Source organism: Pyrus communis, chromosome 6 (assembly GCF_963583255.1).
Source record: "Pyrus communis chromosome 6, drPyrComm1.1, whole genome shotgun sequence".
Taxonomy (NCBI): Eukaryota; Viridiplantae; Streptophyta; class Magnoliopsida; order Rosales; family Rosaceae; genus Pyrus; species Pyrus communis.
The window spans coordinates 29,010,569-29,024,085 of NC_084808.1; the positions used below are offsets into that span (position 1 = coordinate 29,010,569).

Here is a 13,517-nt window from a genome sequence, read left to right on the forward strand (position 1 = left end):
GTAGGAACACATAAAACTTGGGATAGGGACACCGTACACGACCCTCATAGACAAAAGTTTAAGTGTATCTCACTCGTTTCATGCTGGTCTGAAGAGTTATCAGGTCGAAAATATCTGCTATACCACTTGTAGAGCATTTTTAGTATAAATATAATATTTTTCTGTATTTTGATCTCATTTAGCTCACGTTGATCATTCCTAACATAAGTGCCACATTAGTAGGATACACCGAAGAAGTTTGTTGACCATTATATGTAGCTCGTCAATGGCATGTTAGTCTTCATGTTTGTTGAAGCATGCAACCGCACATAAAAACTTGATAGAATAAAATTACTTATATTTGAATGGTTCTACTGTTAATTGCACATAAAACTATTATGATAAAATCTACATTTCTCGAACTATGTAAGTGGTTAAATTAGTACAGTATTGAGCCACTAGCCCAACTTTGTAATCTTGACGATAATCTCATCCAACCAAACAATTATTTATTTATTTTTTTGCAAACGCATAATGTACATGATACTTAGCCTTAGTTTCTGTCACCTCAATTATGAGCCCAGTGATAAAATACTTTTTGTAAAAGCCCAAAGTGCTTTTTTCTTCCTAGGCCAGAGTTTTGAGTAACGTTTTGTTTTGCCAAAAACCCATGTGTTAAATTGTTAATCATAGAACATAAAAGTATAAATCAAACAGGAAGCAGATATTAGAATAATGGTTAAGAGCTCGAAGCATATTAAAAAAATAATACAAATCGAAATCACACACTAAACAAACAGTAACGTGCTTTAATCTCACAATTATTATATTTAAATTATGGTGCTCAGTGCTCTTTCTGGTTTCTACCGCCAACCTAAGGGAGGAGATATTTTGTGGGAACATGATCGTTACATTAAATGTCATGATATAATTTTTTTTTTTTTTTATCGTCATCAAAATGATACAAGTAATTAAATAAAAAAACTTCAACCAATTGTATTACACAATTATTGTATAAGAATGTGTTTTGGTATATTAAAAAATTTCTCTACAGGAAGTGGAGACTATTACAACTTTTCTTGTCGTGGATTACACGTGTCAGCGCCACGTTCAAGTGGTCGGCCATTTCTTTATTATTTGGTATTTTTTAAAGGTTTTGGAGTTAGTGAAAGGGGTGAGCAGTTAAGTTGGAGATATTTTTCAATATAAACCTAACACAAAGTAATACATCATGTGTCATAAATAATTAAGAAACAACGAGCAGTGATGAAAATTTGATTCATTTAAAACTTACTATCCTAACGGGAGAAAATTTTTATTATGATCGGTTCATGAGTAATACATCATGTGTTTTTATATAAATGATGGGAAATTTTATTTTTTAAACGATTAACCTTTTAGCACATATATCTCATCATATGTATCAGAATACATAATATACGTGTTTTGATCACACTGAAAAATCTATCTTCCGACAATGTTGTTATCGAATTTCAAGAAAAACATCGCCTTTTTTTTTTAATCATTTTTGTGATCTAGTTCGGTCATTTCACAAATCAAGATGAGATCTTGCAAGATATTTGTGGACCCACATTTAAGGTAAGTACATGTATTTATAAAATGATAAAAACAAATTAAATAAAAAAACAGGCAAATGGGATAAAAATAAGAAATATCCATGTATGTGTCGATGATATGAACTTATAACTATCTGCCTATTTTGTTTGAAGATAAATAATAATCAGACTTTTTTAAAACAAAATTCTTTATGAATTTTTAGTCACTTCATATTTTTTACATAAAATTTTATAACATTAATACGAAAATTGTGTAAAAACATAAAGCATCGAATAATTTATAAAAAGTTCATAAAAAATTTCACCTTCTTAATATTTTCCTTGTTTTAAAACTGAAAGAGAAGAAAGAGAAGAAACAGCAAAGAGACACTGGTCTCTGCAAATATCTTTTATGCGGGACTTGAAGTACCCCAAGTACCCCTTTGCTGTTTCTGTCTCTTTGGTTGCTTCTCTCTCTCTCTCCTCTCGGTCTTTCTCTCTCATCTCATCTCATTGATTGATTAATAGGTCAGCTGTTGGGGACCGGAAGGAAGAGCAGCTCAAAATTCAACAAAAATAGAGTGATTAACAATATATTATCTGAATTATCACTCTCTCTCTCTCTGTAAAATTGTCTGACTTGACACCATCATCGTCCCCATCTCTCTCTCCTACCACAGTAACCACAGCCCTTCTTTTCCCAACAGTAACCACAACTGTTGAGAATTTTAAAAATTCATAAATTGTGTTTATTTATCGTATATTGTGTAATTTGTTTTTTTAAAATATTATTTATATTATTTTTAAATAAAAATATTTAAAATAATTTCTAAACACACGATATACAATAAATAAACATAATTTACAAATTCTCAAAACCTTCGCAAAAATATCCGGCACTCCATTTCCTTAACTGTACAGCTTTTCTCTGTGTCTTTCTCTTCCTTCCCTCATCTTATCCTCATTTATTTCTCTTTTAATTTCTTTTACCCACTACTATTCTGGTAAAAATCAAAATACACAATAAAAAACCCAGATGCCTGTTTTTAGTCCTTTCTTTGTGGTGGTGCTGGTGGTACTTCGCTTGCACTTTCCCAAGTGACATGAACGCACAGGCAGTACCCATGTCCCTAACCCATAGCTGATAGCTAGCCTGCCCGCCTGCACCTTCAATACTATACAGGTATCAACTCTCTCTTTCTCTCTCTCTCTCTCTCTAGATTTGATTTTTATAGCAGCTTTTGTGTGCTTTTGAATTCTGTCAGTTTAGTCCAAGGTTAGTTGCTGCTCATAATTTAATCCGATTTCCTTTTATTGGCTTTTGACTGTTTAATCACTGCAATTCAACATACTACATGCTATCTTTTCTAAATTTCTAGTTTTGTTAGTATTTTTCCTCACAAAATTTTAAACTACTCTAATCTACGAAGAGGACGATTCGAACTTGGTGCAAGGGGAAGCATACTGGCCTAACCCCGCGTCTCCAATTTCATGTTGGTATTCAATTGTACATACCTGGTGAGTTCTGGTTGATTTTGTGCTTCTCATTTATTTTTTTGTATATACCCATCCAGTCCATGCTTTCTGGTTTTCTTTGTATTGTGATTTTCCTGGTGGCTTTTCTCTCTTCCCCAAAATAAAGAAAGGATTATGCTTTTTTCTGAAGTTGGACCTTTTGGTTTGGATGCATATTATTACAGGAAACTAAACTGTTTGTGGTAGATTACCAAAAGTGAAAGGTGACAAGCAATGATAACAAAATTCATATATGCTAACTAGTATTGTCATGTTGAAGAATTATGTATTATTGACAACTTGAAAGTATGGATGTCTCCTCGATCGGAGCTTTTGTAATGTATGGCCACACATGTTATACTCCAATGATGTGATTATCACTTACAATCACACTGAACAATAGCGATTGCGTTGTTAATTTGTTCTTGCTTTGCGTTTTAAGGTAACTTGTTGAAGCATATATGAACATATCGATTTCCTAATTTGTTGACTTTCCTCTTCCATTCTTAGTGATGCTCCTGGAGGTTTAGATTTTCATCATGTTCTCCAATTATTTGAACCTCTCGTCTTCAATACTTGGTGGATTGTTGTTCCGTCTTTCCATTTAAATGCCACTTAGAGATAACTAATAGCCGTTGGTTTACTGATTCCTCACTATAGCTTCAGACTACTTAGAGATAACTGATGATTCCCCCGCCTTTTAGAGGACGGATATCCTCTTTGACCAAAGAGACACAAAGGCACCCCAGAGCACAATTATCTTTGTATAACTTCAGTGTGACAAATATGTTCTTGGACACCTTGTGCGTTTGAATCCCAATGCCTTCCAAGCTCCGTTCAGTTTCCAAAACCACGTATCTGTTTCCAAGTCATAATATATTACTTTTAGAGAATGTTCATACGTTCAGAGCTTGCAAAACCCCATATTCTATAGGAACTAGGAAGCTGTGTACTGTGTTTGATAAAATTGTTTTATGAGTTTCAGTTATGTAGTATGCAGATGGAACATTGTCGATCATATTTTTTATGTGAAAATGTTCAACTATCGAATTTCCTAGTTGCAGATACAATGGAATGTGTTTTGTATGTTAAAATGTTCTCAAGACTGTGATAATTAAGTTGATGATCGATTAATTGGTCTTTATTAGACGACATGAAATGTTTTCTTTTGTGTTTTGACATGCATCCTGCTCCTTCCTTTTGAGCCGGTTACACGTGTGCCCTAAATGAGATACCAGCGCAGCTCCATTGACAATCACTCACGCTACGTGGCAAGTGGCTGTGAAAAGAGACATGATTTTGCCTGCATCATGTTCTCGGAACGGTCACGATTGTGGAGGTGGGGAATCGACGGTGGAGATCGAAGGGGTTTCAATTATTTGGTGGTTCCATAATTTCCATTTGGTTTCTCTCATTTAGGGCACACGTGTAACCGGCTCAAAAGGAAGGAGCTCGAGTCCTCAATTTCTAACATCATTGATCCTCCATTTCAAATTCTGTCGCTATGAAATAGAGAAGAAGAAAGAATCCCACTATGTCATGGAAAATGACTCATTTTGGCATTCAGGATTGCAGGTGAAGGGCAAGCTAACAACGACACTCTAAGAAAAGTTTATTGAACTCTTCGTGTGATTACGCTCATATAGAAGAAACGAAGTCCTTGACTTCATTGTCCTGCTGAAACATGTTAACACAAAACTTGAACTTGGAATTTGAAAATGATTCAGAAGTCACGGGCCAAGTAACTTCGAGCATACCTCTGCATGAAGAATCTCCTGACCCCTCTAAGGACAGCACAACCACTTCTTCGTGCCTCACAAATCAGAACCATCAACAACAAGATCCCGGACCTGTTTCCCTTGACTTGACACTCCAGTTTAGCTCAGGCGACACTGAATTGAAGGGCACGGGGGAGACTAGCAGTGAAGCAGTTGCACCCCCTACTTCAGAAGGAACAATCCCAAGGGTATTCTCATGCAACTACTGTAAGCGTAAGTTCTATAGCTCACAGGCACTCGGTGGCCATCAGAATGCTCATAAGAGGGAGAGGACAATGGCCAAGCGTGCTATGCGTATGGGAATGTTTCCAGATAGGTATACTAGCCTGGCATCTCTCCCCTTACATGGTTCTGCCGCTTCAGCGTTCCGGTCTCTTGGTATCCAAGCTCATTCTGCAGTGCACCAAAACACAATGATAACATCAGATCATCAGAGGTTCCCTGTCCCCGACACAAGAGGCGTAGCAAGGTTTCATCAGGACTATTTTGGAGTGCCGATGTTCATGGACGAGGATGATGTGGGCATGTTTTGGCCCGGGAGTTTCCGACAGGTGGGTGAGGAAGCTGGAGGTCATCAATTAGCCCAAAATCCAAATATGAATACAGGAACAAGCATGGAACCAAGAAATAGTACAAGTTCGTCTTCACCCGATCTATCTCTAAAGCTTTGAGATTTTTGTTACTTCTGTTTAATTAGAGGTATGTTTCCTATTAATTAAGCATGCATGCTGCCATTAATCGAATAGTATTAATATTAGCTTTGTACAGTGAGAATTTTACGTGATGCAAAAATTGTTTTAAGGCTGTATTTGTTCTTAACTTCATAATTAAGGATGTTTTTCTTCTTTTTCTTCACTTAAATTATTATAAGAAGGGTCAACAACCCCCTCAGATGCACAGGTAAATGCTCTTGACAATTTGAGCTATAAGTCTCATGCAACGCTCAATATAATTTGACAAGAAATTAAGTTTTCGTTGAATTGTTCCCAATGGTGGAGATAAGGTGGGGTCATCGGGTTCAAATGATCCCAAGAGCTACGCTTTTTAATCTTAATCTCAACGTTCAATCTTTGCAAAATTCCTTTTTTTTTTTTTTTTTTTTTTTAACAAATGATATTATCTGTACTATAAGGTGTGGGAGTAAGTTAAGCCTCACAATAAGCTATCAATAATATGTTCAAATTTATCTTTTAACGAAAATCTAACATAAGACTTTTTACTTACAGATAAAAAAAAATATTACTACAACATAATACTAAGTGACCGATCTCAATATTCAATTTTGGATATAAGGTGTGAAGTGAATATTAATGTCAAATGATTATTATTTTTTTTTGGACAAAATAAAAACAGACAACGAAAGGGTTTAGAAAGCCGCAGCCGCACAAGTCAATACCGTGTTGACTTTGTCCCTCTCCCCCTCCCTCCCTCATGCATGCAACTTGGCCAAACAATCAATATAACGTATCCTTCCTTCCAGTACTCTTTCACTCACTTTTATCTAGGGTCAAACCATTCACTTTCTTTCAGATTGCACAATATGGATATTTTCTTTTCAAAAAAAATTTAGGATGATTCGGAGTATAAGATATTATGTGTATTTTGATCATTCGTTTTTGTATTTTTATATAAAAATTTAACAGTTAAAACACTTAGAGTATCTCATTTTTCAAAGTAGCATAGAAAATTCTGTTATTTTTAGAACAAAATATGAAAATTCTACCGTTAATTAATTACGTGAATTAATGTTTGAATATTATATATATATAGAGAGAGAGAGAGAGAGAGAGAGAGAGAGAGAGAGAGGATATTAAGAATGGCAAAAACGAAACAATGCCTCGAATACATGTCAAGATAAAAATAGTTAGCTACTTAAGCTACAAGTCATTCCTCAAGTTTAATATTTCTTCTCTTTAAAAAAACAAAGTTATAATCATTTCATTCAAAGTTAATGGCTAGACATGAGGTAATGGGATTGCCGGACGCGTTTTACCTGTTCGACGTCGTTTTCGTGTCTAGACCAAAAGCAACCCACGTTACATGGTTTACACCGCTAATTACCAAATTAACCAAACCACTAATTGCTGTAAGATTCCCATGGCCCATGTGATTAATTAATTAAGATATCATGACTTTCTTTGCGAACAATGAATCAGTACTAAGATGATGTATTCATGGAATCATGTCCTACAATTAACAGTTAATTAATCATGTCTTGCCCGTCCTTAATATTTATTAATCACTTTTCTGCGTGGCAATCGTAATCATCAAGTAATTGTTAAAGCGCACACTTGAATTTTTGAATCCCTCCCACCCTCTTCCTAGTAACTTACGTCAACAAACTCATGCAAAAAATAAGGAAAAACATCTGATTAATCATTTTTTATCACTGAACAATGTGTAAGAATTCACCGGCGGTGGTGAATAACACAGTTCGAATATAATCCTACAAAAACAGTATTTGTTGGTGTCAAAAGTAAAAGAACAGTGGATGACCAAATCCATTACATATGTTGGATTAGCAAGAGAGGAGAACGGTCGACTGAGTCAACAGATCGACCAAGTCTAACTTTGTTGCCTCTTGGACACGGCATGCATATGATGTTGTTGGTCAGCTGCAATAAACTGTTAACTGGATAACAGCAACGTTTAAAAGAAACAAAATGTCAACTTTTCTTGCACATATTCAATTCAAATAAACTAAAACTTTTTATCATTTTCATAACTCTAAACCTGAAAAAAAAAATATATGGATAATGAGCACTTCAGTATTAGATTGCACGAGTTGGGATACACTCCGGATCTCACGGTCCGGAACTTAAGATCAAGAAATTCAGACCGTTCAAGAGAGGAGGATTCGGGCCCTTATTTTATGTGAGGTGGACTAATGAAATTGGTTAATGACAACCGTTAGATTTAATTTGAATGATCTAAATTTCTTGATCATTGGACTCAGGACAATGATCAGGAGAGAATCTCAACTCCTTCGACACTAGAGTATTAGACTGTTTGGGTTTCTCATGCCAGCTTGCTAGTAGCTACTGCTAAACAAATTGAAAACTTTTTATCGGTGAAGTTTCTGCAAATTCAACTCATATTTTTGGCATTAAACTACGATACACTAGCGTGTATACTGGTTATTCTTTTTTAGGACGATATGATATTTACGAAAGTTATCCCGATTAATTATATATCACATTCATTACAACAATATTGTTCTTGGTTGCCAACATGTGTCGACACCACTAAAAAAAATTTAAAAATCACAATATACACCATTTCTTATGCACAGATGCTAAATTTATGTGTCTATATTCAGTGCCCACGAAAGCGATGCAACTGTGCCAAAAATATACCACTAAATAAAAGGCTAATTGGTTATCATACACAAAGACTATTATGTTAATAGATAGTTCAGATAACACTTTAAACATAAAACTTCAACGTATGTCACTTAGTTTAGAATCAAAGGTCATATAAAATGGAAGTCTTTAAGGATAATAGTTTGTTCCTTCATATAAAAAAAAAAAAAGGATTATGTGCTTTGGTTAATATTCTTTGAATTCGAGAAGTTCACCAATATACCAAAATCATGTTGTTGACTACCTTCAGGATATGCTTATAAAATTTCATGCGATTGTGTGACTCATTTTATAATTCCATCTCCAAGTCAAAAGAATAATTCTTGCAATCTTTTTGAGCAAAGTTGTTTTCCGATTTGACAGAAGCCATATTCTTGATTAGTGACTAGAATATATGGTTCTCCAACTGACTTTGAGATTAATTAACACACGATGAAGCACCTAATTTTTGTTAATCTCAATCATTAATGTGATTAATCACCCCAAAACGGGGGATATATTTTGATTTGATGCATTTAATTTGTCTCAGAATATTGCCATAAAATAGTCCATGACAGTTAAACTTGATTTCATTTGACCAAAAACATCTTAGCTCCGAATTCAGATAGCAGTTAAGCTGCATTATTAATGTCCCCAAAATTTCAGAAAGTCCATGACATTTTCCTTATTTCACACTTTCCTTTCGATGAAAAATGGCAATTGAGGTATGTTGATATTGTCAGTTTACTTTGTAACAACATTTATATAATGGAGGGTATATAACTCATCGTTTATGAGAGCCATAACTTTATAAATGGAGAAAAATATTATTAGACTGTGGTACTATCTTAAAAGTAAAATTTATTAACAATGTTCTTAATTCATTATAACATTTACGTGACAAGAGTTTCAAGTACAAATGAAAATTTCTTGAACTTGTGACCCTTTACCAGGAAGGAAAGGAGAAAACTTTCAAAGTGTATAATATTCAAGAAGTACTCCATGTGTCATAATATAAGAATAAGAATACAGAAAAATAAGTTATCTATACTTATATTATGACATATGAAGCACCGTTTGAATATCTGTCGCTAGAAAATACTAGCTAAACTTTGACTCATAATTGAAAGCAATTAAGCACCTTTTTAAGGATGGTGAACGTTAATTATGCTCTAATTAAATGTTAATTCATATTTTTCTCCAAAAATACAAAAAGTCGTCCCCTTCCTGCAGCACCATCCCCGGACTCCAGTCAAGGTATTTACCAAGAAAAAGATGACTCAAAGCATTGCGGTAGAGTAATTCCACCAAATTCAGATGGCCAGTTCGGTAATTTCAGATCAAGGCCAGAAAAACGTATCGCCGTTTTCTGGTGTAAACGCTTGAAAAATCCAGCCGCTGGGGCGCCTCCCGTTGCAGATTTACAGAGACTGAGATTTCAGTAATGGTGTGCTGAAGGAATCAGTTGACAAACACACCCCCAGATTCTTTACTAATTTCCAAACAGCCCCTGTAGACCTTTTCCTCTCTGTGTCTCTTTCACTTCCTCTCGTCTTCACAGACACTCTTTATATATCTCTCTCTTACCTGGTAAGTCCTCTCACTCTCTCCCTCTCTCCCTCTCTCCCTCTCTGTGTGAATAAGGCCGTATTTGGTGACATGGATCGAGCGAATGGGAATCTTGCCGCCGACGAGGCGTCTCAGAGCAAGGTCACTCGCCATATCTCCAAGCAAAACAAACACGAGCCAGAAGATAAATTGGGATTCTCCGAAAAGGGGTTCGGGTTTCTCAGAGAATCAGACATGGGTTCTGATGGGTTCCAATCAAAACCCTCAAAGACTGGAAATTTAAGTTCCCAGGAGCTGACTCTCAGCTACCTCTGCGACAGTACCAAACTGGGTTTTCTCGAGAAGGAGTTCGCCGGCGCAAATTTGCTGACTTCGTTGGAGAAAGAGAGTTTCAAAGGCAAAGAAGCCATGGTTTCGGAGAATTCTAACAAATGGGTAGAGAGAGATTTCCTTAATTTGAACGAAACCAGGTTGAATTGCTCAAAGAGAGAGCTTGCTGAGGAGGCGGGGAGAGAAAGCAGGGACGACAAGAAGCCAAAGCTCGAGACTTTGAATCTCTCTCTAGCCTTGCCGGAGGTATCTTTCTCTCTCACCGCCTCAAACGCCTTGCAGAATGGCGATCCTCCGGCGATGCCGCGGCCGAGCAGAAGCATACAGTCGTTGGCGCCGTCTGCTAACAACACACAGACAACTTGCTCCAATGATTTCACAGCAGCTTCATTGTCGTACTCTTACTCCCACCCATTTTCCCACAACCCCAGTTGCTCGCTTACCCGAAATTCGACGGATTTCGAATATTCTGTTGGGAAAGATGATCAAATTGGGAACTGTGGGGAGGGCACTAATGGGTCTGTTCATAGCAGGTTTAAGCCGATTGGAGATGGAGTTGGTTTGTCGAATCATGGGGGCGGGATTTTGTCAATGATGCTGAGTAATCGAAAGGATTCTTGTAATAATAACAGTGTTTATAGGACAACTAGCTCTGATAACCTTTCCTTTTTTCCATCTGAATTGCCTGCTAAGCCGACAATCGATACCCTTTCTGGGGATTCTAGAGGGAGAGGTTCTGAAAGTTTGAGAGGATTGGAGGGTATGGATGTTGGTGGGAGAGCCAGGAAACTTTCTAGACCGGAGAGAATTCTTCGCGAAATTGTTTCGGAATCTGTTACTGTCATGGCTCAGACAGTTCAAGAGCTTCCTGAGGAAATGCTCTTATCAACTAAGGAATACTTGAAGAATCTGATATCCACGCCGGAGAAGAAGGAAGAATTGGTAAGCCTTCAAAACCGGCTTCAGAGAAGGTCTGATCTTACAAAGGAGAATCTTTCTAAATGTCAGAAGGATCAGTTGGAGATGTTGGTTGCTGTGAAAATGGGACTCGGGAACTTTGTATCTGGGAAAACCCGCCTTCCAGCAACCGAGCTGGTGGAGATTTTCTCGTTTATGAGGTGTAAGAATGTGAATTGCAAGAGCTTATTGCCTGTTGATGATTGTGACTGCAAAATTTGCTCTGCCAATAAGGGGTTTTGTAGTTCCTGTATGTGTCCTGTGTGTTTGAATTTCGACTGTGCCAATAATACTTGTGGTTGGGTTGGCTGTGATGTTTGTTCGCATTGGTGTCATGCTGCTTGTGGTATTCAGAGGAACCTCATCAAACCAGGTCCTAGCTTGAAAGGTCCCTCTGGGACAACTGAGATGCAATTTCATTGCATAGGATGCGGCCATGCTTCAGAAATGTTTGGTTTTGTTAAGGATGTGTTTCTGTGCTGTGCAAAAGACTGGGGACTAGAGACCCTTATCAAGGAGCTTGACTGTGTTAAGAAGATTTTTAGGAGAAGTGATGATTTTATAGGCCGGGAACTGCATATTAAGGCTGAGGAGATCATCTCCAAGCTTGGAAGCCAATTGATGTCTCCTTCAGATGCCTGCAGTTTCATTATTCAGTTCTTTAACTGTAAGTCACCCTCTTCGGTTTTCTGTTTCAACTTGTATGTTATTCTGTTACGTTCAATTTGTTTGTCTTCTGCTAGTCCCGTGGCGGAGTATGAACTGCTTATGCATAAGTGTGGCTTATTCCTTGCATGTTAAGAATGACTTATAACTGTTGTGACAAAAAAACATACTAAATAGATGTAAACGAAAAATTCTACGAATTGCCATTTGGTCAGCTACTATTTATGGGACAAATTTTGGGCATTAATGTAAAACAAGGGCAATGTATTGATGTACCAGAGTGGAATGTTAAGGTAGATGATAAAGAGTGTCTTGGAGAAAACGTAACTAGCAATCTTTGTATTAGAAACACCACACAACCTTTTATTTCTTCACATGTTGAATATAAAACCATAGAGATGATAATTCTATATAATCTTCAGCTCGCCGTATTCTACTGTAGCAAATGTTACTTTATCAAATTAGAAAACAATTACTGAAGGAACTTGATTGGGTATTCTATGCACTTATTGGAGGCTAGCGTAATATGAACTATGTCAAATAGAATACTCTGAGTTGATTACTTGAGGCTTGTGACTGGCTGTCTGCATAGCTACAGTGAGGATCATATGCCTGTGGCTGTTAAAAACCATTTTAATCTCTACAGCTTACTTTTTTGTTGTGTTGGCCTATTTTCTTCTTTCCTTTTCATTTCACTTTTGATTTGAATGTCCTCGATGCAGCTTGAGTTGAAATGTTTGCTTATATACTCATTCTAAATGTTTCTTCCTCGACTTAGATATCTGTGTTATTCAGTATCTGTTCATGCCTAAATCTGGATTTGCTTTTCCTTTTAAATAGATACAGATGGAGTGTCAGAATATCCTGCTTCTACCTTATCCACAAAAGAGTTGGCTGCTTCTCAAGCCTGCCTGAGAAAAGATTCGACCCCTTTTTCACAATCTGTTTCTGTACCTCCGAAATATGCTGTTTACAAAACAAGTTCTAGTATGCAATGTGATTCACTGTCTAATGATACCCGTCAGAACCCCCTCAAATCGTCCCATATAAGCAATGAGGATGAGTTCCAGTTTGGAACATTTCCAAAAATAGACGGGTTTGAGAGCTTGGAAAGCATAGTGAGGATAAAGGAAGCGGAAGCTAGAATGTTCCAGAGCAAGGCTGATGAAGCTCGGAGAGAGGCAGAAGGGTACCATCAGATGATACAGACGAAGACAGAGAAGCTGGAGGAAGAGTACGCCGGAAAGTTTTCCAAATTCTGTCTGAAAGAGACGGAGGAAAAGCGAAGGAAGAAACTGGAGGAGCTGAAAATTTTGGAAAGTTCACATTGCGATTACTACAACATGAAAACTAGAATGCAAGCTGAGATTGCTGGCTTGTTGGAGAGAATGGAAGCAACAAAGCAGCAACGGGTCTAGTTTCTGTATTTAATTCTTTTTTAACAATGGTGCTGACTGTGTTAAGTATATTGATGAGTGTTATTCAGTTTTGGATTCTGCTTGTTATTTTAATCAAAGTGAAAGATTGTCTCGCAGTTGTGGAATTCAAACTTTATTCTTCAATTGATTATATAGCTAGTGCTGGCATCATTCCATCTACATATGCTCTGCCTGGATAACGAGAGATTTTCCAGTGTGCTAGGAACACAGTTTGGTATATCAAGTGTCATATTACAAGGTAGTTTATGACATGTAGTGTACGGGCCGCGTTTCAAGCACATTAAAAAATTTCTCCTGGATAACAGTGGTTGAGCAGAGCAACGCTGCACACGGCCTCCCTCTACCTCCCTCTTTGCCATAGCAACAAGAGATTCTTGTGTCCGTCTG

General features: G+C 36.9%; 2 protein-coding genes across 7 annotated transcripts; both read left to right on the forward strand.

Annotated features, from left to right (window-relative positions):
- Positions 1 to 2,433: 2,433 nt before the first annotated feature.
- Positions 2,434 to 6,307, forward strand: LOC137737633 (zinc finger protein 4-like). Of its 6 annotated transcripts, XM_068477174.1 has the most exons (4): positions 2,434 to 2,718; positions 2,966 to 3,053; positions 4,626 to 5,527; positions 6,182 to 6,307. In XM_068477174.1, the coding sequence occupies exon 3, from the start codon at positions 4,735 to 4,737 to the stop codon at positions 5,497 to 5,499; it is 765 nt and encodes a 254-aa protein (XP_068333275.1). In that variant the 5' UTR covers positions 2,434 to 2,718; positions 2,966 to 3,053; positions 4,626 to 4,734; the 3' UTR covers positions 5,500 to 5,527; positions 6,182 to 6,307. The 6 variants fall into 6 exon arrangements, with proteins under 6 accessions (XP_068333275.1, XP_068333274.1, XP_068333272.1 ...); XM_068477173.1 differs by lacking the exon at positions 6,182 to 6,307 and having other exon boundaries at positions 2,436 to 2,718; positions 2,924 to 3,053; positions 4,618 to 5,681; XM_068477171.1 differs by lacking the exon at positions 6,182 to 6,307 and having other exon boundaries at positions 2,436 to 2,718; positions 4,618 to 5,681.
- A 3,378-nt stretch (positions 6,308 to 9,685) lies between these two features.
- On the forward strand, positions 9,686 to 13,240 carry LOC137736906 (protein OBERON 3-like). The gene is made up of 2 exons (XM_068476220.1): positions 9,686 to 11,692; positions 12,532 to 13,240. Exons 1-2 carry the CDS (start codon positions 9,829 to 9,831, stop codon positions 13,107 to 13,109), a joined length of 2,442 nt encoding a protein of 813 aa, XP_068332321.1. The 5' UTR covers positions 9,686 to 9,828; the 3' UTR covers positions 13,110 to 13,240.
- The last annotated feature ends 277 nt before the right edge of the window (positions 13,241 to 13,517 follow it).